Here is a 23748-nt window from a genome sequence, read left to right as displayed (position 1 = left end):
TGTGGGAGGCAGTCTGACCTTTCTTAACCTCCTCTCTCCAGCCTATTGTTGTTTGTTGATGTTTTCTATGGTGGGAAAAAGGAGGCCACCGCCACATTTCTGCCAACACTTATGGGAGCCCATTAGAGGGTCTCTGGAAGGTCTCAGGTCAGATGCAATTTGAGCAGACTGTCCTAAAGTTCCACAAGGCATCAAACGAAGGAGCCAAAGATCAGCCATGCAGGCAGCAGACACCACGCTGAGTCCCCACACATTCATGGATTCTCTTTGGCAAAAGAACCAACAGACTCATTTTTGGCCATCAGGAAGCTTAGGGTCCAACCCTCCATTTTACAGATAAGGAAACTGAGGTCCCTTGAGGTGAAGTGACGTAGCCAAGGTCTGCTGGGCAGTGGGTAACTCTGAAGGGTTGTGGCACTGGTTTGGCCCAAAAGACAATTTAGTTCATTATCACGCCCCATGAGAAAATACTGGAGCAGTAAATGTGTTTGTAGCAAAGGTCAGTTTCCAGCTATAACCAAATGCACACACCTAAAAGAGGCCAAGAAATACACGAACAGAGGGGCATCGCTTTAAGAAATCTAAAAATGCAAAGCTCAAAAAATTTAGGGAGTGATTACTTATTGGATAAAAGCATCCTTTACGTTGCCACAAAGGAGTCACCACAGGGTTCTCTTAAGTTGGGATGAGGGATATTTTTTACATCTGGGCCACTGATACTAGAACAGTTGATTAGAGGGCTGCATAAATAAAAAGGCTGTAAGTATGGTTTATTTCATTTCATTCTGCTCTAGAGATCAACTACTATTTAAATTCAGAACAGGAAACAGAATTCTGTTCAATAAATGAAAACATACACAGTTAAAGGGCAGGGGAAACAGACTCAGATTAAGAACCAAAGAATGATGCTCAAGGAGGTGAGGCACAATCCATCTGTTGGCCAAAACTGAGAGGCAAGGACTGGATCCTCCTCAGACACCAGCAGTCCCCAGCTCTCATGAGGCTGTGTTCCCAAATTCCATGTATTAAGATGACTGATGGAAACTCATGAAGTATTTTCCCATGAAACTAATATAAATGGTAAAGTGAGTGTGAGGTTACCAGGTTTGGCCCCAACACCAAGTTAACCCAAAAGGAAGCTGCCTCCTCACCTCCACACCTGGCGGGTCAGTTTGTTCCCCCATCACCTCCACAAACCAGAGGCTGCTCCATCATGCATTATTCTCTCCAGCCACAGACACAGACACACCACCTGCTTCCATTATCACTTTGTTTCCTCCTCCCACCTCCCCTGGGCTCTGTTGTTAGCCCTCTGGTCAGCTCACTTTACCTCTCGCTTGGAGCTCTCTTCTACTCTTCGGACTTCCATAGTACCCCTTCATAGGTAGGTACTGAAGGCATTCAGAGGGGGACACAAGCTGAGGGATCATGATGTAAACCTGGGCATGGTGGCCATGATGGATCAGGTGCAAGAAGAGGCAAAAGCAAAAATGAGACACTTTGTGGCCCCTAAGAATGAAACGAGCTTTGTTCCTTTCTCTGCAATTCCTAGTCCGGTCAGCAAGAGGCCAGCCCTACCCTGCTGCTGTCTGTAGCTGGCCATGAGAACATATTCTTAAATACACTCTTTTACTTGAGCTATCTTGAGTGGGATTCTGTATGCTGAAACTGAAAGAACCTTGCCTGGAACGTCAGGTACTAAACTCTCGTTTGTCCAGCTTTCTCAAGCTAATTTCCCAGTTATGACTCAGGCTTCCAGACTTGTGGTCCATGAGGGGGCCTAAGAGGATGGCTCCCTGGATGGATGCCCAAGGGTGGCCACCACCTCTTCCCTACCCAGTTCTGCACCCCACTGTGGCTCCAAGTGAACTCCCAGTCCACTTTCTCTAAATTCTGACAAATGCAGTCATAATAAAAATCAACCTAAAGGTAAATTTACTTTTCCCAACATTTCAAATTCACAGTGAACTCTGGCTTCAATCCAAGGTATAAGTCAGCCTCCAAATGAGGCTCCAGGGAATGAGATGATAGAATCCTTATGTTGCATTCTTTTTTCCTTCCCAAAGAGCAGATGTGCACTTTATCAGATGCCTCTTTATCATCTCAAATCATCTTACTAAATTGAAAACTTTATGGGCGGAATCACTGCCAGGCCTTGCCCGGTTTCTGCGCCGCAGCCCTCCTGCTCGCCCAGCTGCTGAGTGCTGTCTGCCGGCTGAGCCAGCCTGACACTGTGGCCAGCCCTGTCCTTGGTCCAAGAATTTAAGGAGTTTGGACTCAACACTCGAGGTCTCAGCAGCACATCACCTTTGGCCCTAACTTTGATCTGTGGGATTTTGCTTAATTTCTGACCCTTGTCCCCATCTTATTCTCTCAGGCCAAGTCTCTGGCTTGTTGTCCTCCTGAATATCCACTTCCTAGGAGAAATAGGTTCTTGTTCTTCTGGGCTGGAACTTTCTGTGAATTCCACTGAAGCCCTCACTGATGTTATTTGCATGGGTCTCTGCCCTCACACGAACATTCCTGCCTTCCCACAGTGTGGCCCCACTCTACCTCCCATCAAGCGTTGTGCCCCAGGCTGGACCCCAACACAAACCCCTGCCTAGATGACAGCTGTCACCTAGGGCCTTCTCTCCAGGTGTGACTTCTGCCTACTGACCCCACCTCCTCTGTGAGATCATTGGTGCCCCACATCTCCGGGAGCTTTTGATCCCAGGTCCCACCCCTCCATCCTGCCTCATTCCTCCAGGACTCCCAAAGCATGACCATAATAACTTAAATCATTAAAACTCTACCTCCTTAGGGGCAGGAGAAAAAGTGGATACTACTATATCCTTGCTGCTGAGCACAGAAGAGGTCCTCAGTTAGCATCTATTACTCGAAGGAAGGAAAGAGGGAGGGGAGGGAAAGTGACTCTAATCACGAAGATGGTGTCAGAGGTTCAGCAGAGCCGCGGGGTAGACACAAGGGGAGAGTGTAGGGCATGCCAGAGTAGGAGATCAGCACATAAAGATCAGTTCTGAGCCATGGGAGCTATGGCAAATTCTCACGGGAGGGATGGGGGTGAAATGGAGTGGTCAGCTGGCAGTCCCTGCAGGTCTGCAGGTCTGGAAGAGAGGGCTGAAAGGAGCCCTGGAGGAGTGAGCAGGAACACCGGCCCTCCCTCGTGGTTTGGAAAAGACCTAAGGACCACATCTTCCATCTAAGCATCTGTGTGAAGGGCCCTGTAAAGATAAAGGGTCCAGGTGGCCAAAGGATGCCCTTTTCAGACACTCTCTACAAGGTGATCTGGGCTTGTCCAGGCTGAGGGCACCACCCCTGAGCAGGAGCCTTTCTGTCATGGCTGACAACCCACTCCCTGCTGGGGTCTGAGGCATCACACATTCAAACAAATAGTCCTAACCCCAACTGGCCTCCTGGGGGAGCAGAGGAGCAGGGAAGCAAGGAGGCCACCATGCACTCCTGAGGCTCGTGGCTGATCCACAATTCACAAGTGTTTGTCTAGCACCATTCACGTGCCCAGCCTGATGCTGGAACTAAAGAGGAAGGGCCAAGACCAAAGACAAGTCACAGCTGTTGACAGCCTGGGCAAAGCGGCAAGGCACACGCTGAATGGTACTGAGACAACGGAGGGCAGTTTGAGGTGTAGCCCCACGTGTGCATGGAACTCATCCTTGTCTTTTACCATCACCTCTCACAGGCAGTGATAAGGAGACCAAGTCTTCACAGCTCAAGGGGACAGGGTTAATGGTGATGCCAGCAGCTGTTTCTAGAAGCAATGGAGTGTAGAGGCTAACAGTAGGCCTTTGACGTTAGACAGAGTTAAGTCCTAAACTTGGCTCTGCCAACAATTAGTTGTGTGATCAGACAGGTTACGTAACTCTCTGACCATTAGCTTTCACATCTACAGGCACTAACGGTCCCTACCACACAGGGCTGTTGTGTGAAGACTGAATGTGATCATGTGTATAAAGTATTTAAGAAGTAATTAGCACACAACAAATGGTAGTTATTATCATTCTTTTTGTTGTTGCCATTAAAGAATTGGTACCTGATCCATTTTCAGATCTCTGCTTGGCCAACTGTACAACACAGAGTTTGACTCAGGAGGACGAGGGGAGTCTTGATGTTAGGGACTGATAGAGATTAACCATGTGCCACTGGGATCTAAATCCAAGGATCTGATCAGATCACTCTGGTGCAGGCCCAGCTCCAGAGACTCCGGTGGGGGAGGGGGGTGTGCTGGCAGAGTACTGCAAAGAAAAAGAACTCCACAGCATTTAGGGAGTATGGAGTCTGGGACACAGAGTTGGGCCAGAGAGAAGAGAAGGCAGAAGAGCCGGCACAGGGGCAGCCATGGTGGCTGTTATTTATTGAGCACCTACCAGGTGTCAGACTCTGGGATACATGCTTTACTCATTACAGTTTTTCAATCTCCCCTGTAAGATAGGTGTTAATATCCCATTTTACAAATAAGGAATGAGTCACCCGAAGTCCCAGAGCTCATCCATACAGAGCCAGAGAGGCAAACCCAGGCCTGCTGGACCCCAACATCCATGCCTTTCTACGCTGCAGGTTCACAAGATCCAGGATGTCCACATAAGAAGAACATCTCCAACAGACATGAAACAAACAGAAAAGGGCGACTGTGGGCCAGAGTTTCGTAACTTGGGATCCATGGAGCAGTTAAACTTCTTGAAATTGCAAGCAAAATAGTGTGTGTGTGCAACTTTTTCTCAGAGAAGCACTCATAATATTCATCAGACTCTCAAAGGGGTCTGTGAACCACAAAATGTCAAGCACACTATACTTAGAGAAAAGAAGTCACCAAGACCTTATTCCCTGGGCACCTCTTCCTCCAGACCTCTTGAGGAGATTGTGGGAAGGATTAGTAAGATTGCTCCCTGACAGCTTCTTTTCCCTCTCCAGCTTTCTAAACAGTGGTCCCAGCAGCAGAGGCCACCAGATGCCCCAGAGATGGCACTTGGCATTGCATGACATAAGAGAAGACAGACTTGAACCAACCAACTGCCCCAGCAAGTTTAACCTGGCTCATTTATTCGCAAGCTCAGGCCATTGTCCCTTCTACAAGATGTCACAGGGAGCCACTGCTGCCCTCATTTCTTACTCGGAGTTGGTAGCACTCCCACCCCCAATACAGAAAATTGATGAAAAGATGACACCACTTGTACAAAGCTTGGGGAATGTCTCTCTGGGAGTAGAGTCTGAAAAACCACAGCCTGTTGATGGGGCTGCTTAAAACAACCCCACCCATAAATTCTCTCAAGAGTCTCAAAGCTAAAAATGTGTTGGGAATAGAGACATGTTTGGTCTCTTTTAGATCCTCAAAGCTTGGAAGGCAGAACCCAGAAAACAGTGTAGTCCACGTGGTATCTCATGGGTATGTATTAGCCTTTCATGCCTAAATTTAGCTCCTCATTGCCCACTGGCCTTTGCCTCCCCTCTTTTCTCTAGGTTGAAACACCAGAGCTCAAATTTGGCTTGAAAGAAATGAGGATGTGGTTGCATGAGGCCCTCTATTCAGATGGGAACACTGAGACCAGGAGACAGTAACATGTGCCACTACAAGTCATGGACAGAATGGGACAAGGAATTCCAGGAGCCAAGGCTCTGCTGGGGGAAAGGGGCTTCATGACTCAGAGATGAGGCCCAGAGAGGGGAGGCAAGTTATCCAGACTTAGGTCTTTCAATCTCTCCTGCTAATTTATTATTTTGAACTCAGATGCCCAAACTGTTGGGCTTATGCGGCCGCCCTGCACAGATGGCAGGAGTTTAGGAAGTGAGAACTTAGAGCAAGATTGGCTTCTTAAATAGAGATGGACATGGCCCAATGGTTCAGAATAGACAAGGCGGGAAATATCAGCTTCCATCAGAACCAATAAGTAATTAAAACCATTTCCCCTTTCAGAGTCATTACAATGACCAAGAAATCAGATCCATTACCCGGATGGAGATAACTGCGAGATGAGATTTCCTCTCCAGGTTTCCAGAAATTTTCAAAGATGGGAAAGTTCAACCTTGGCTTCCTGGACTCTTTAGGGAAGAAACAAACAAATAAAAAGTCCAAAACACCAAGCACACAGGCCTTTCCTCCACATCCTGTGTGGTTAGGAGGGGAGGTGGCTCAGAACTCAGAAACGGGGCTGGTAGCTTCTGCACCACTGCATCGAAGAGGATGCAAGGGGGTAGGAGAGGGTGTGTGCCTGCGTGTGTGTCTGTGTGTGCGTCTGCTAAGTACTTCCTTCACTACACAGCTAATCCGATTAGCAGCTTTAGGAAACTCTGCAATGTTAATTCAAGGGGCCCATTCATAGAACAGCTTGGCCCATGCCTGCCCAGAACTCCCATTCTTCTCACTGCAAATAAAATGCACACAGAAGGACTTTCTCTCCCTGAAGAATGCGCTCTTGCCTCCTTGCCCCCACACACATCCAGAATGCTGCTGCCACTTCCTTGGGCAGCTCCCATGGCAGGGGAATGGGCCCGTCTGAAAATCGGGGGAAAATAGAGCTCTCCCCATCCCAAGCACAAAATGAGGCTAATTTTAACAGCTCTGTCAACCCAGGTGGCCTCCCAAGCTGGCAGCCATGCTGAAGAGAGAGGTGCCATGGATGCACACCAGTTGTAGGGCCCTGGATGAGTCACTGGCTTTCTCTGGGCCTTCATTTCTTTTTCTGTAGAATGGGGACTTGGAGCAGAGGACGAAGGCTGGAAGGAAGGACACTGGGTGCCTGAACACAGTGTCATTGTGTTTGGCTGGAGGACGAAGAGAGGGAAGGGAGCTGAATATGCACATTGTGGACAAAGCATGGAGGGCCTTGGGGGTCAGACTAAGGAATGTTTCTGAGAAGTGATAGGGAGCCACTGAGGGTTTTAAGGAGCATAATTCTATTAGTTTCCTAGGGTTGCCATAAGGTGGGTGGTTTAAAACAAAAGAAACTGTTCTCTCACAGTTTTGGAGGCTAGAAGTCTGAAATCAGGGTGTTGGCAGGGCCACGCTCCCTCTGAAGGCTCTGGAGAATCCTTCCTTGCCTCTTCCAGCTTGTTGTGGCTCCCGACAATCCTTGGTGTGCCTCGGCTTGCAGCTGCCTCCTTCCAATCTCTGCCTCCCTCTTCACGTGGCCTTCCTCTCTGTATATCTCTGTGTCCTCTCCTCTTCTTATAAGAACCCCAGTCATTGGATTTAGGGCCCACCCTAAATCCAGGATGACCTCATCTCAAGATCCTTAACTAATTATATCTGCGAAGACTCTACGGCCAAATAAGATCACATTCTGAGGTTCCAGGTGTACATGAATTTGGGAGGACACTACTCAACCCATGAAAGTGGTTGCAAGGTCAGAGCCAGGAAGATCACCTGGAAGCAAGATGGGGAAGGAGAGTCTAGAGGCAGGGAGACTGATTGGAACTAATCACCACGAGCCCAGAGCCCTAAGTGAACAGTGAGGGTGCTCCCTGCTGGGTGTCCCAAAGCCCTTCGTGGCTTTTTTTTTTTTTTTTTTGTGGCCAGCACAACACCCTGAGTGGGCTCTTAAACCAACCTGGGCACAAGGTTGTTGCTCATCCTCCGGTCCAGAAAGACTCCAGCCTACTTTCCAAGTGATGGAAAAGGAATGACTACACCTCCATTGTTTTCCATTCCTTCTAACTGGCAACATGAGGACAGGCTGGTACAGTGGAGGACACATGGCCTGGGAGATGAGCAACCTGGGTTCTAGTCATGGTTCTGCCACTGACTGAACTTGAGACACCGGGCATATCTAGGAAATGGGGCAGACTAGGTCACTTCTAGGACAATGACATCACTTCATTCTGCAGCCGGGAAAGCAGTTCCAGGCTCACAGGATAAAGCAGGGAGAGCAGGCCTCTGGGGCTGCACTGTGTCCCATCCTCCTCCAGGCACTCAGCCCTCCCCCCTTGAGCCCCTCCCCCCCAAAACCAGGGGCACTTACCAAAGCTTGGAAATGAGATATCCTATACCTAAGAATACAGCCTTTCACACATTTGGAAATACAAAGAGAGGATAAAGGTGTGGTTCCTTTTTAATTTATTTTTTTTTAAATTAAGGCAAATGTGTCAAGATCTATGCACACAGTTGCTCACAGCTGCATTGTGTCTAACAGGCAAAAATCATTACAGAAAAAAAGGGAAACAAACTTCAGGTCCATCTGTATAGGATTAGTTAGATAAATTGTGGCAGAGTTGTACATTAAATGTGACAGACCACCATGTACTGCATGAAAGGATGTCATGATGTGGGGTTAAGTGAAAGACGCAGGTTACACAAGAGCGTGTTGAGAGAAATCCCTTTTATGTTTTAAAAATATCAGTATGCACATGGCCTGAGCTCAGTAAGGCTGGAAGGAACCCAGCGAGCAGATAATGTGGGGATCCCTGGGGCTGGGGTAACAGGGGGTTTCACTTTCTGCTTTCTACAATTGTGAGCTATTGGACTTTTTTTTTGTTTTTTAACAACCAACAGTATTAGTTTAATCAGCAAAAACAATAAAAAGTATTCCCATTCTGAAAATAAAAATAACTATTCTAGATAGATGCAAAGTACTAGTGGTCCTCAGAGAAAAGCAATTAGGATAAAAATCACCTTGCCATAAAAACAAGCCGGAAAAAAATATATAAATCAAGTTTGGGAAGAAGGAAACATCAGGTCCAAGCTCCCCACGCCCCCTCCAGCATAGAGCAAACCTCCTCCATTCTCTACTGTAACCTCTAACTGTCCCAGGTCGGAGCTCTCCCTGTAAATACTGCCACTACTAACGAGGAGCAGGAGGCAGAGCTGACAGTTTTGAGCATTTGTTATATGATAGGCACTGTGCTAAACACTTTCTACATATTCTTTCCTTTTGTCCTCACATCACTCTCAGATGAGGATAATTATTATTCCCATTTGACAGATGAAGAAACTGAGGCCCAGCTCAAGTATTGAAGCCCAGGCAGTCTGACCCCAAAGCCTGGACCAGGGCTTTAACCACCCTTCTGGGAGCAAAGTTCCCCTGGAGCTCTTCATCTTGTTGGACCCTGGGAGACGGCTCCAGGGTCTGCTGGTGTCCCCTCCACTTCTTCCTTGTCTCTCGCCACTGATGTTGGCCAGTGACTTCTAGGAACAAGGTGGGGGGCCACCACTGTGGAATCCAAAGTCACATATGATGTAGCCTCTGCCATCTTTCAGCTCACAGGGGAGAAGGAAAGAGAAGACAGGTACTCAAGTTCTCAGACCACGAGGCTGACCACGCCAGCCTTGGGAGAGTGCCGTGCGGGAGGCGAAGGCAGGCCTGCTGGGCTTCTCTTCACTGCAGCACTTCAGGCAACCTTCTGGGCAGGCAGCTCTACAGCGGCTGAGCACATGGCTGGCATGGAGGCTGGCCACTGCCCAGCCTCTTTCTAGGGTCTGTCACATTTGCCACGCTGTGCCATGGCAGGTCCCCCAAGGAGAGCAGAAGGATCGCTGATGGGGCAACCCTGAGCATTCATGATGGTGGACAGGCATCAAATGACTGCTGTGCAGGCCCAGAGGGTGTGAGTGGGATGCCCAAGTCAGAGAGACCAAGACCCAAAGGCCTCATTGGAGCCTGCACGGGCACCCCTCCTGCTTTCCAAATCAGTATGTACCCTCACAGAGCGTAAATTGGTACAACCACTTTGGAAAACTGATAGTATCGACTAAAAACTTCTGTAAACCCTACGACCCTGCAATCTCACCCCTGGGTATATACCCAATGGAAACTAGTGCTCATGTCCATGAAAAGACACATACAAGAACGTCAGAAGCAGCTTCATTTATCACAGCCAAAACCTGTAAACTGTCCAAATGCCTGTCAACAGAACAATGAGTAAACTGGGGTACACTCATAGAACAGAACACCACACAGCAATGAAAGAGAATGAACTACTGTTTCACACAACAGTGTGGGGGCATTTCAGTCATAAAGCTGAGTGAAAGAAGACAGACACAAAAAAATACATAATGTATGACTCCGTTTAGGCAGGTAAAATGAATCTGTGGTGAGAGAGGTCAGACTAGTGGCTACTTTGGGAAGCATATTGACTGGGAGGGGGCATAAGGGAGTCTCTGGGGTTCTGGAAGTGTTCCATACCTTGGTCTGAGTGGTGGTTACGCAGACACGAACATATGTAAAAGTTCTCCAAACTACATGTTTGAGATATGTGAAGTTAACTACTTTTAAGCAATATTGCAAAAAAAATTAAAAAAAAATTTTAACCACACACAGGTTACAATCAGGTCAACTTCTCCAGGCCTCCAGGTAAGAACTGGGGGGAGAGCATGATTAGATGGAGTGGTAGAATTACGAAGAGATGCTACCTTTTGTTAGAGCTCAATGGAGGTTATGTATATATTGGCATGAAAAATAATTTGGTTTCTAAAACCTCATTTAAAATTTGAATAGACTTTTCAAGACATACATAAGCGGTCCCCCAAATCCTAATAAATGATCGTTGTAGAACCAGATACCAAAATGAAGCTCTAAGGTATGTAATTGCCCCTCTCTCCTCCTAGCCACTGTCAATGGAGTCCACCTGGCCTCCTGACAACCTTTGCCTTCCTGCTCTCCCCTCATCCCCCATCCCCTGTGGGGAGCTTGGAGCCCAGGACTTGGCCTGGTCCCTGTAGCTGCTCAGGTCCCTCATTGGCCATGGGAGTTGCCCCACTGGGCACATTCCCACCCACCCCCTCCACAGAAAGAGGGAACCATCCATTGGACAAGGAAGCCATGTAACCTCCTCAGTGGTGACCACTATCCCATTTCCCAGCCTCCTCCTCCCCCCGCAATAAGAAGCCCCACCTCTGTCCGGAATGCCCTTCTCTACCCTCTGACTTTTTATTCCCCAGTCTGACAAAGCTCTCCATCTCCCCAGGACCCCCTCCTCTGGGAAGCCTTCCTAACTTCCCCCCTCCCAGGAATGGCCCCAGTCCTTCTTGGTGCCCCCACTGACCCTATGCTTCCTGAAATCCCCATCTCTGACTCTTTAGCACTCTTTTTGGTTTCCGCACCTATTTCTTCCACTAGCTGGTGAATCCTTAAGAAGAGAAACCTCAATTTATACCTTCTCAGAATTTAGCACAGGACCTGGCACAAAGTGGATACTCAATAGAGGTTTCAATGAATGAATGAATGAATGGGGACCACACTCAGAAAGGTGAGTACAGTATATTCTCCTCCTTCCCTCCCAAGTGGATAAGATCCCAGGGCCTTCTGTGCCAGGAAATGCTGAAATGAAGAATTGGTAAATCAGCTCGAATAGAATCTTGGAGGCTTGCAAGGCACCTCAGGCCTTGGATGCCAGCAAGTGCATCAGCAGTGGGGGAAGGGGTTGTCTGACAACCCTCCCCACCATCACCACCAGCAAGCCAGGGTGAGGTTGCCCAAACTTCCAGCCAGGAATCCAGCATCCTCAGGGAAGCTGGTGGGCTGTGCAGAGCAGTGGGAGAGGGGACTCCACCAAGGCCGCTCAAGTCAAAACTGAGCAGTCACACTCCTATTCGGAAAGCTTGGGCAGGACTCATGCAGCCCACAGGGGAAAGCTCCAGCTCATTAGCCTGACAGGCATTGAGCATCATGGGAGTTGCCCCCAACTATGGGCACACCCTAACCCACCCCTTCGACAGGCACCTTCACCATCTACCCCAACCAACCTCTCCAGGTGCATCTCTCTCCCACAGCCCACCCCAAAGAGCCACCCTCCAGTGACCCACACTTTCTTCTATTTCCTGAATAAAGACAGGCCCTCTCATACTCCTGGCCTTTGCACATAGCTTTCCCTCCGCCTGTAATGTCTTTTCTTGATTTTTCACCTAAGGAACTCCTACACATCTAACAAGACACAATGCAAGAGTGCCCATTCCCATTATGCCTGTCTTGGCTCACCTAGTTAGGCTTCTCCACTCACTCTTCTCTCTTCCCACTGCTCTTGGTTCATCACAGCACTTGTCATGAGAATTACGGTTCATCTATTTACATTTCAGCCTCATTCCTCTAGAATGGGAGCCCTTAGTGATAATATGTGCCATTGCCTGAGAACGTGTTACGTGTGAGGCACCGGGCTAGCCTGCTATCCTGAGTCAATCTCCCCAGCCTCCTATGGAGTGAGTGTAGGCTTCATCCCCATTTTCCAAATGGGAAAACTGAACCTTGGAGATGTTAGAGAGCTTGTCCAGATCTAAACCCTGTCTGTGGGCATGAAAGGTTTCCTTGAGGGCAGAGGTCACATCTTATTCCTCTTTCTCTCACAGCACTAAATTTGGCCCATGACAGGTGGTCAAAAAAAAGGTAGAAAGCTTCGGTTATGCAGGATGAATAAGTTCTAGAGATCTGCTGTACCACACTGTGCCTGGAGTTTAGAATGCTGTATTGTACACTTAAACATTTGTTAAAAGGGGAGACCTCATGTTAAGTGTTCTTATCACAATTTCTAAACAGGCCTTGAGAGAAAGGAAGGGAGGGTGGGTGGAGGGGTCACAGGTAGCAGAGACAGTGTAGCATCCAGCACAGGTGGGCCTTGGTCACCATAGAACAAGCCATCATCAGCCACACCAGCCCATCAGCCCCACAACTCAGCCTCGCTGGGTTACTTCCGAGAAAGGAGATTCCACAGCACTGAGGTGTCTGAGCCCAGTGGGCAGGGAGGTGAGGAGAACTCAAGAGACCAGTCCCCCTACCACTCACCCCAAGGTGAAGGCGAGGAGGGAGAGTGGGAGAGGAGTAATCAATGTCTAAAGCCCCAACCCTGTTGCTGGCCCCAGGGGATTTTTGCCTGGGTTGTCGGCCAAGCACACGCACAACAGCCCATGGGCAAACAACTCCCCCATGCCAATCATTATCAGCATCATCATCAGCCAGCCCTACATGGAGGCCATCCAGGAATTCTCTCCATGTGGAACGTGCTGGACCCCGAGGCCAGAGTCCTGAGAAGCTACGCTGAGCTCCAGCCTGAACTCTCAGATAAGGAGTCAAATGGAGATTTTCTTAGAAGGACCAGCAAACTTGGAGGCTCCAGTTCCACAGCCTGCAGCGGAGAAGGAGGGGTGACCCATCTGGTTCTCTACAGACAGGTGGGCACTGGACTGACAGGTCGAATACCAATGACCTGTGGTCCACATCCACTCCTGCTGGAGCCCTGACCGCCCCCTTCCCGGGCAGGGCTGGGGGATGCAGTACTCACCTGTGCTGTGCCCCGCTTCCTCCACTGACTGCTTGACCCAGTCCTGGGCCTTGTCAATGTGAAATAACTTCAGGTCCTCTTCATCTAAGGCAATGTCTCCCCAAAAGACAGCTGGGAAGAAAAAACATAAATGGGTCAATTTAAGCTGGAGGTCAAGAATGGATTTACCAATGCCCCAGAGGGCACTGAGTGTTGGGTAGTGAAATCTAGGAAAGACAGTCATGCAATCAAATTTCTCCCTGTGCCTAAGAGCTAGGGCTGGTAGAACAAGAGGAACAATAGATGACAATTCTGTGCATCAAAGCCGCAGGGCAGGGGCCAACCACCGTGAAGATCAAAGGCTTAGGTTTAGAAGGTATTTTGAAAGGTCTCCCTGCCTTACTCAAGCTGTAGGCAGCTCTGGGCAAAACCACCACACAAAGTCAGCTATTTCTCTCTACTTCGGAGTCCTCAGGGTATGAAAGAAAAGGCATAAGGTGATAAATGATACTATCATTCACAATATTTGCTGCCCTTATCTGGGACAAGATTACATTTCCCTGCCCATTGATGTCAGGACTGGCCACTTCACCTGCTCTGACTCATTAAATGTGAGAGGAAGCTTTAAAAGCTAGTGCATGATTCACCACGTCCTCATTGTTCCAGAGGAGGGTGACTCTATCACCTTGGGCTCTGGAGCAAAGATGATGTAGAGCGGAGGCATGGATGCATAGGATGGATGTATAGCATGAGTGAGAAAAATAAAAACATTTTTCTAAGTCTCTGAGATTTGGGGCTGTTTGTTACCAGAGCACAACCTCTTTATCCTGACTCATACAGCAGTTGGCTATCAGAAGTGATATGCTACTGGAACAAAAATTCATTGTCTTTGGGGCAGACAGTGGGTGTCAAGGAAATCGTTCCTGAAGGCTAGAAGGAGGTGACCTGTGTTATGGACTGATGAAGTATTTTGGAAAACTATTGCCTTCATTAACTTGGAAGGCAGCTGATGAACTCAATAAGCTTATGGCTTTAAGTAAAGAGACTGGGAGTCAGACTGTTAATAGCATGTCTTGATTGCCATTAGCTGTATTTGACAAAGTGCTATGAGAAAGAGAAGGGCTTTATGGGGCTGGCCCAATGATGCAGTGGTTAAGTGTGTTTACTCTGCTTCAGTGGCCTGGGGTTTGCAGGTTTGGATCCCACGTGCAGACCTACACACTGCCCATCAAAGCATGCTGTGGGGTGTCCCACATACAAAATAGAGGAGGATTGGCACAGATGTCAGCTCAGCAACAACCTTCCTCACCAAAAAAAAAAAAGAAATGGGCATGGAGGCATTATGCTCCCTGCTTTCAAACTGTATTACAAAGCTATAGTAATGAAAAGAGTACAGTATTGGCATAAAAACAAAGACCAATGAAACAGAATAGAGAGCCCAGAAATAAACCCACGTATATATGGTCAATTAATTTACAACAAAGGAGCCAAGAATATACAATGAGGAATGGACAGTCTCTTCAATAAATGGTGCTGGAAAAATTGGACAGCTATATACAAAAGAATGAAACTGGACCACTAAATTATACCATACACAAAAATTAACTCAAAATGGGTTAAAGACTTGAATGTAAGACCTGAAACTATAAAACTCCTAGAAGAAAACATAGGCAGTAAGCTCCTTGACATAGGTCTTTGTGATGATGTTTTGAATCTGACACAAAAGGCAAAAGGAACAAAAGCGAAAATAAATAAGTGGGACTACATCAAACTAAAAAGTTTTGCACAGCAAAGGAAACCATCAACAAAATGAAAAGGCAACCTAGTTAGTGGGAGAAAATATTTGCAAACTATATATCTGATAAGGGGGTAATATCCAAAATATATAAAGAACTCATAAAATTCAATAGCAAATAACAATCCAATTAAAAATGGGGGGGCCGGCCCCGTGGCCGAATGGTTAAGTTTGCATGCTCTGCTTCGGCAGCCCAGGGTTTCGCCAGTTTGAATCCTGGGCATGGACATGGCACTGTTCATCAGGCTACGCTTAGGCGGCGTCCCACATAGCACAACCAGAAGGACCTACAACTAGAATGTACAACTATGTACTGTGGGGCTTTGGGGAGAGAGAAAAGAAAAAAAAAGAAGATTGGCAACAGATGTTAGCTAAGGTGCCAATCTTTAAAAAAAAAAAAAAAAAGAAAGGGTAGAAGATCTGAATAGACATTTTTCCAAAGAAGACACACAGATGACCAATAGGTCCATTAAAAGACGTTAAACATCACTAATCATCAGGGAAATGCAAATCAAAACCACAATGAGATACTACCTCACATCTGTTAGAACGGCCATTATCAAAAAGACAAGAAATAACTAGTATTGGCAATGATGTGGAGAAGAGGGAACCCTTGTGCACTGCTGGTGGTGAATTGGTGTAGCTGCCATGGAAAACAGAATAGAGGTTCCTCAAAAAATTAAAAATAGAACTACCATGTGATCCAGCAATTTCACGTCTGTGTATTTATTCAAAAACAATGAAAACACTATTTCGAAAAGATATGTGTACCCCTATGTTCATTGCAGCATTATTTACAATAGCCAAGATATGGAAACAACCTAAGTGTCTATCAATGGATAAATGGATAAAAAAGCTATACAATGGAATATTATTCAGTTATTAAAAAAGAATGAAATCTTGCCATTTGCGACCATATGGATGAACTTCAATGGCATTAAGTGAAATAAGTCAAAGACAAATACTGTATGATCTCTCTTACATATGGAATATAAAATATATATATATAAAACTAAGCTCATAGTTACAGAGAACAGATTGGTGATTGCCAGAGGCAGGAGTGAGGAGTGGGAGAAAATGGTGAACTGTTTTTGTCTTCTTTATTGTTCGTTTAAATAAACTAAACTTTAGAAAAAAAGAATTGGCAATTTATAGCGGGGATGAAAAGGAATAGAGACAGTCCAGAAATTCAGAGACTTGGAGGGTTGGAAGAGTCAACCTATTCTCATCACTAAACAACAAAAGAGAAACCGAGAAGGGCTTTGAGTAACAAAGGCTGAAAAAACTCAGCTTTGTGGTGTGGAGACCCGGGAACCCTCATCCATTGCTAGTGGGAATGTAAAGCTGTACAACCCCTTTGCAAAACTACTGGGCAGTTTCCTAAAAAGTTACACATAAACTTATCATAAGGCCCAGCAATTCCAGTCCTAGGGATCTTCCCAAGAGAAACGAAGACAGAGGTCCACACAGAGACGTGTACTCAAACGTGTACGGCAGCCTTATTAATAATAGCCCCAAGCTTGAAAATGATGAAAATGTCTATCAACTGTTGAACGGATAAACAAAGGTTGTATATCTATAGAATGGATAACTATTTAGCAATTAAAAAGAACAAACTATTGGGGCCAGCCCAGTGGCATAATGGTTAAGTTCGCAGATCCCAGGTGTGGACCTACACACGGCTCATCAAGCTATGCTGTGGCAGCATCCCACATACAAAATAGAGGAAAATTGGCACAGATGTTAGCTCAAGGATAATCTCCCTCACCAAACAAGAAAAGAACAAACTATTGACACATTTACGACACGTACGAATCTCAAAAACATCACGCTAAGTGAAGAAGCTAGATGCAAAAGACTACATATTAAATGATTCCATTTATATGAAGTGTCTAGAAAAGGCAAATTTATAGAGCTGGAAGAAGATGAGTGATTGCCCAGGGCTGGGGGTGGGAACGAGGCTTGACTACAAATGGGCATGAGAGAACGTTTCAGGGTGATGGCAATGTTCTAAAACTGGACTGTGGTGATGGTTGCACTACTATAAATTTACTTAGATCATTGAATTGTACGCTTACGTTCATCTTGTTGAAATGCATAAGAAAGTTGGCTTGGCCAAAGAGGGTTTCCAGCTGCCCACCCTGCACCCCTCCCACTTTTCTGAAGACTTAGTACAAGACAGCCCACAGTACGTTGCCATCTTTTCCTCTAAGAAAAACTGTCCTGGGTCGATTATGGTACTCAATGGCATGCGGTGAGGAATACTTCTCACACGTCCTGAGAGCTGAAAGAGAGAAGCAACTGCGTGGGAGTGAAGGAAACAGATTGGCAGGAACTGGGGAGACCCAGACAAGCCAAGGAAGTAACATGATGGTCTTCAAACTTTCATGCTCTCGTATTCCCAAAATAATGTTTAAAACCACTTATCCTCATGTATATTGTTAGCCTGACATTTACAATTTTTCACCATAAGTTTAAATACATTAATTTTGCTCATTGGAACTAGAAAATGTAAACATTTTATAAGATGAGGATTGACTGTAATTGACTTAAATGTTTCATGATGTGATTTGGCAAAATAGATTTAACTACCTTATTGAATGACAGGCTGAATCAGAAAGCAAGGAAAATGTTCACCCCGGGTTTTATCCAAATACCTTGAAAAATTTAGAAGTCTAGAAAACATTCCAGTTACACTCTAAAGAACCCCTGTCACTAACTTATCCTACTTCAGTAGTTCTGAATTCGAACCCTTCCTCTGTGCACCAAGCAACTCACTACCAAGAAATGCACGTAGATAGGAAGAGACGGGAGAACCATAGCTCTACGGGACCTCGACATATCAGCAAAGAAGGCTGCTCTGTAACCAACCATTTCTCATTTTCTCTCTAGGACTCAGAGGTTTTTGTACCCTGGAGGATGCACACAGTGGGATTCAGAATGTGTGAGGGGCGAGCCTCTCCTCTGTGAAGTGGGGGGAGGGCCAGGTGACTAGGGCATCCTCCAGCAGTTTTAATACAGAATCTCATAGGAGTTTTAGAACCTGGAAATTGATTCCCTTAAGCTGTCTGTATGGTGTACCCCTTGGTAAGTCCCGTGCTCCTCCACACACCAGTGTGAAAACCAGGGTAACAGAGGTCAGGGCAACGCAGCACAGCGCTGTTCCTCAGCATCTGCTTCCTAAGTGAAAGGGCTGCTGGGAACTCCTCATACACAGTCCTGAGGGCCTCTCAGCCGCCCTTGGTCTCCACCTGCGTCTGAGCCCCTCGATGCCCAGCACCCAGGCATCCTCCTGACAGCAAAGCACAGGAGCCCCTGGCTGATTCTCTTGCAGGGAATTCTCCACGAAGGCGCTTCCTGCCTGCAAGCTTTGTATTGTTCACATGGGGAGGCAGGTTCATTAAAAGCATGTGCTTCTAAGCCACAGAGATCTGAGTTCAAATCCCATTGTGGCCAGTTAGTAGCTGCAGGACATTGGGCAAGTCATTTGATCTCTCTGAACCTCAGTTTCCTCATCTGGAAATAGAGGTACCTACATTGTAGAGTTGGCGAGAATTAAATGAGGGAGGCGTGGTAAGCCCTCGGCACAGGGCCTGGCCCACAGTTAAGCATTCAGTGAAGTGGTGCCCTTCTAACTTTCACTGGGTTCCTTCTGGCCTCTGTTTCTCCCCCTTCTCCACTTTCTCCTCATCCAGAAGACCCTGCCCTTGCAATGCTCAACTCAACTCCCATTGCCAATACCCACGTCTCCTCCGTGAAGGTCTCCCTCCCATCCTGAAACATTCCTTTCCTTCTCTGCATTCCTTTAGGATAAACGGTGTCAACCAGACAACGGGGGCTAAACTGTGTCCATATACTCACGTAACAAACATTTACTGAGCCCAGTAAATGCCAGGGTGGGGGTGGAGGAGAGGAAGCTGGGCTATGTGGAGGAAATAATATTTCCTATAATGCTTTACAATTAATAATGGATTTCCTATAGGTATCACTTCTTTTACTTTTCTCATTCCCATTTTAAAGATGAAGAAAATGAGACCCAGGGAAGAGATTGAGTCACTCAGGGTCACACAGCCAGCAAGTGGCAGAAAAAGAACCCCAAAACCTGGACTTTTTCCAGGCCCCCAAACTGCCTTCCTCTGCTCATAGCATCTACTCAGCTTCCCAAGCCCTGCCAGGTTCTAAATGCCCTGGAGACAGGCTCCAGCTGTACACACACATATTTCACATAGCAAATCCCATTTTACACACACTAAGGAAAGTGATCATGTGAGAGGCTGTGTGTGCCTAGTGACCAAGAGTGAAGGTATTGAATCAGAAAGACCGGACTCAAGTTTTGCCTGTGTAACCTTGGGAAAATAAATTAACCTCTCTGAGCCTCAGTTTCCTCGTTTTTCAAATGGAGATAAACAATAATAATATCTTCACACAAGGTTGCTGTGAAATCAAGTAAGATAATATGAGTCAGTGTTTATAACCACAGGGCTGGTACCTGGTACCACTCAGGAAATGCGAGATAGCCAGCAGAGCCGCATCCTCCAGACATAGAGATCCTTGGCAACGGCCCATGTTAATGGTGATGTGCAGTGAGGCCAAGAGATGACCCACCCCCATGGGGATCATTGACTTAGCGCTAGCACCCAGCCCAGGGCAGCCCTTAGCCACAGCAGACACAAGAGGGCGCTGGCCTGGCCCTGCCCCAGGGAGCACACAAGGGGAAGACCACGTAGCCTGCCACTGGATTCTATCCTATCTCAGGACCCAGAGAGCCCCCTCCAGCACCCAGCCCAGTCTCCTATCTTGTGGTCCTGGAGGTTCCCTGTCATGTGTCTAGATCCCACGCTCTGCCCTTCTATCCTACAGATCCTGTCTCAGGATCCCAAAGATAGTTGCTGTGGGTATCCCTCAAAGACACAGCCCAAGAAGGCTGCCTGCCCCTTACTCGGAGAGGACGCCTCCCATGCAACGATTCCTCAGTGCTGCTCTAAGTCCTGGAGGCGCCCCCAACATCAGGCTCAGAGCTACAGGATTCAAACCAGGGTGACTGGCACCCCAGGACAGAGGACCAGCATCAGGATGTCGTCTGGAGCGCTCCCCCAGCCCATTCCACGGACATGAGCATGCTGTGCAGGGAGGTCTAGGGACTTGCTCAAGGTCACTTAGCAAGTCATTTGGCAGAGCCAAGACTCAAGTCCAGGATGATTCTCATTAAGCTCTGGTCTGAACCAGCAGAGTAGAATCTCTCCACATACATCTAGGAGCCAAGGGTGAAAACCTCTATACCAAAAGAGGAAGAAATTGGGTTTTGACATATCAAATAAGCTTGGGCAATGGTGGGGAGCCAGCAACCCAGATTCCTGCACAATGTGCTCTTCATTACATAGTTGCTTCAAGGATCTCAACCAAAACACTGGAGGAGATAGCAAGGAAGCTTAGGGGTCTGCTTGGAGGCAGACCGTGTCCCTCTGGGGGCTAGGGATTCCCCAGAAGTCACAGCTTCATGTCAAGACAGTATCTACTGCAGCTGTATGGCTCCTCCTCAGGGAAAAAGGCACAGTAAATGGCAGACTGAGGAGGGAAGGCAGGAAGGAAACATTCACTGAGCCAAGCACGCAGGAAGGGCTGTGTTTGCAACCTAAGAGGTGGCAGAGATGCTGTGAGAGCCTCTGGCCAGGCTCACATCCTGAGAGGGCAGGCTCCATCTGCGCAGGGATTTTGAAGGCTGCATCCGCGGAGTTATGGAGGGAGCCCATTTCTGAAACAGCCTCCCCTCTCAACCAGAGGAAGCCCATGTCTCCTGTCCTTTCATAGAGAGTTCTTGCTGTCCTCTCTTGAATGGGGGAGGTCCTGTTGTTCCAGAAGGGCCATAGGAGGTTTTAGCACACCTGGGCCATCCTGAGAGTTGAGGCTGCACCAAAAAACGGTCCTTCTACTTGAACTTCTCCTTTGCGGCATCGTCACAATGAAGCTAACTAATGTTCCAGCTTAACATCTATCTTTGCGGTTTCATGAAGGCAAGGACTGTGTCTACCTGGCCTAATATTGTTCTATCTTCAGCACATGACACACAGTGGAGGCACAGGAAAGGTTTGTTGAATGAATGCCTGAGGAAGCTCTGGAGGCCACAGAGGACTGTCTTCTGTCCTGAGTCTCTCCACCCTAGGGTAGAATCCAAGACCCGGCAGAGCTTCTCGGCCCTTCTGTAGGCGTTATTTATACCCCAAACAGAAAGGAGTGTACATTCTCCTGTAGGGATGGTCACTCGGTCCAATAAGCCGAGGCCGTGTCAGGAAAGGAGGACAGGCCACTAGCTCTTAGCACTGTGGGAGACAGTCCCCGTGCCACTCTCAAAATAAGAGCAAAAACACATTTTTCAAACAAATCAAGTTGAATAACTGCCCTGGCTGGGAGGCCACATAAGACCAGACCCAAGGCCCCACGAGAAGGTCTGCTGGCGTGGGCAAAGAGTTTTGCCTACTGTGTTCACGACAGAATTCCCAGTGCCCAGAACTGTGTCTGGCATCTAGAATATGCTCAGGAAACATTTATTGGTAAATTAATGAAAAGAATTTGTTCCTAATTCTATCTGTGTAAGTTCAACGCCCAAAGCAAGGTTAGATCGTTTCCCAGCCCACGAACCCTGTCTCCTTCCTTTTGAAATGATGGGAATATCTGAAAACATTAAACTGGTGAATTCTCAATACATCGTGAGTCTTGTTTCCAGCATCCATTCTGCCTTTCTGGCCCCAGCGAGGGCGGAAGGGTGACAGCTACTTCAGGGAAGAGTAGGATATGATCCCGGGGAGTTCCTATCAGACAGAAGGGGAAGTTCAAGGAGCCCTCCATGTCAGAGGACAGGAGAGAGAGGTGTGGTGTGAGGGAGCCTGGGCACATCAGGCTTGGGACCCATTCCTCAAGGCATAGCCAAGTGAGGCTGTGAGTCTTGGAGAAGCTGCCTCATCCACCACACACGGGGCAGTCAGACAGCGGGGGTGGAGGGCAGTGTCCAGAGACGTGGGCCTGCGGGTGCTCCCAGACCTGACTGCCAGCACCTGGCGCCCTGGGGCTCCGGCTGCCCCCACATACCCAGGGAGGAATGCAGAAGCGCGGAGAGCGCCAGTGGGCCGGCAGAGGCCTGAGGTCAGGGTGAAAAGGCCACAGAGTAGGATTTATCCCCAGAACCAAATGCTCAAGAGCACGGGCTTCACCAGCAGGCACCAGCATGTCATGCTGAAACGCCAGAGATGACCAGACACTCCTCAGTGGGTGCCACCAAGGCCCACGAACCCAGGAGTCAGACAAACCCACTCCCTCCCAATATGGACCAGGGTGCACTCAGATGACGAGGCCTCTCCGGGTCACATAAGCCTCATTCCCACCTTCAACGCCCTCCCACCATACCCCCAGATTCTGTGCCAGAAAAGAGCAGGGGGAGGAGGAGGAAATAGGAAAACTTGAAAATTTATTCCAAAGAGACTCTGAATTACCCAAAAGATACGACTTAATTAGGAAGATACTGAAATTTTGTCCCTTGATAAATTTAAGTCCTAATCGCTTTTACTCTGCATACGACGTTTGTTGAGTGACTGGCTGGCTGGCTGGCTGGCTGGATGTTCTTGGACTCCAGAGTAGTAATAACAATAATAATAGCGAATGTTCTTCAGGTGCTTATTAGAGGAAATTTAATTTAGCTGAAGAAAATAAAGAAGCTATATTTCTTTCCTACCTGGGTGGTAATGTAGGTAAATGTTTTACCTTTCTATGATTGTAACTGGTTGATACCACACAGCATTTGTAGGGACCATAGCAGTGGTTCGCAAACCTTAGTGCCAGGACCCATCAGCCCCTGCCCCCACCATCCAATAGGTCTGGAGTGGAGGTGGGGACTCTCGCTTTAAACAAGCATCTCAAGTGAATGTGAGGCCAGAGGTTCCCTGAGCCACATTTGGGGAACTATTGATCTAGAAGAGAACAGGAAGCACATAACCAGCACGAGCGCCCACTGCAAGGCCCCAGGAACAGGGCATCTCATCGGGAGCATGAGGCTCGCACATGTGAGCGCTCGGATCCTTTGGAAGACTTTTTTGATCATACCAGCTGATGCTGAGTACTGGGAATTTTTCTCCAAAACAACATTGCCTTTGGCGCTTCATTAAATCATGACTCCGGTCTGGGCTGGTTGGTGGTGCCTTGTCGGGTCTTTTCTCTGCAGGTGCCACAGCTCTGCTTACAGCTCTGATCTCGGTCTGCTGGTGTCACTTGGTTGTGTGTCCATCTCCCCCTCTCCACGGGAGGAAGGCGGTGTCATTCCTCAGGGCAGAATTAAGTCTTGTTCATCTGTGTGCCTGTCTCCCTCCACCCCAATTTCCAGAAAGTAACTTGGAAGCTCAAAAGATGTTTGTCAAGTGAATGGATGGATGAATGAATGAATGATTGAATGAATGGACGGATGGAGATTCTCAGACCACAGAGTGGTAACAACAATAATAATAGCAAATGTTCTTCAGGCGCACATAAGGACCAGGGATTGAGTAAGATGTCACACACACTATTTTATGTAATTCTCACAGGACCCAAATAGGTAAATATTTTTATTCCCATAAACCAAGGGTCCTAGAGTTTAACAACTTGCTCTACACAGTAAATTTGGAGCAGATGTCATCAGTAGACTGTCCTTGGTCATCGTAATCAAAATAGGCGAAGCCATGAGTGTCACCAGGGGCCAGACGTCATTTTAATATCAAGAATAATTATGGCCC

At 47.5% G+C, this 23748-nt stretch overlaps 1 protein-coding gene across 1 annotated transcript in view; it reads right to left on the bottom strand.

Annotated features, from left to right (window-relative positions):
* The window catches only part of TLL2 (tolloid like 2), a 134977-nt gene that overhangs the window by 90647 nt on the left and 20582 nt on the right, over positions 1 to 23748 (bottom strand). Inside the window, exon 2 of the mRNA XM_014858419.3 lies at positions 13219 to 13329. Coding sequence (XP_014713905.1) covers positions 13219 to 13329 — 111 coding nt within the window. The remainder of the gene's footprint in view (positions 1 to 13218; positions 13330 to 23748) is intronic.

Source organism: Equus asinus, chromosome 2, assembly GCF_041296235.1.
Source record: "Equus asinus isolate D_3611 breed Donkey chromosome 2, EquAss-T2T_v2, whole genome shotgun sequence".
Lineage (NCBI taxonomy): Eukaryota > Metazoa > Chordata > Mammalia > Perissodactyla > Equidae > Equus > Equus asinus.
Note: the sequence above shows the minus strand (reverse complement) of the source record. Positions and strands in the feature narration are given on the sequence as shown.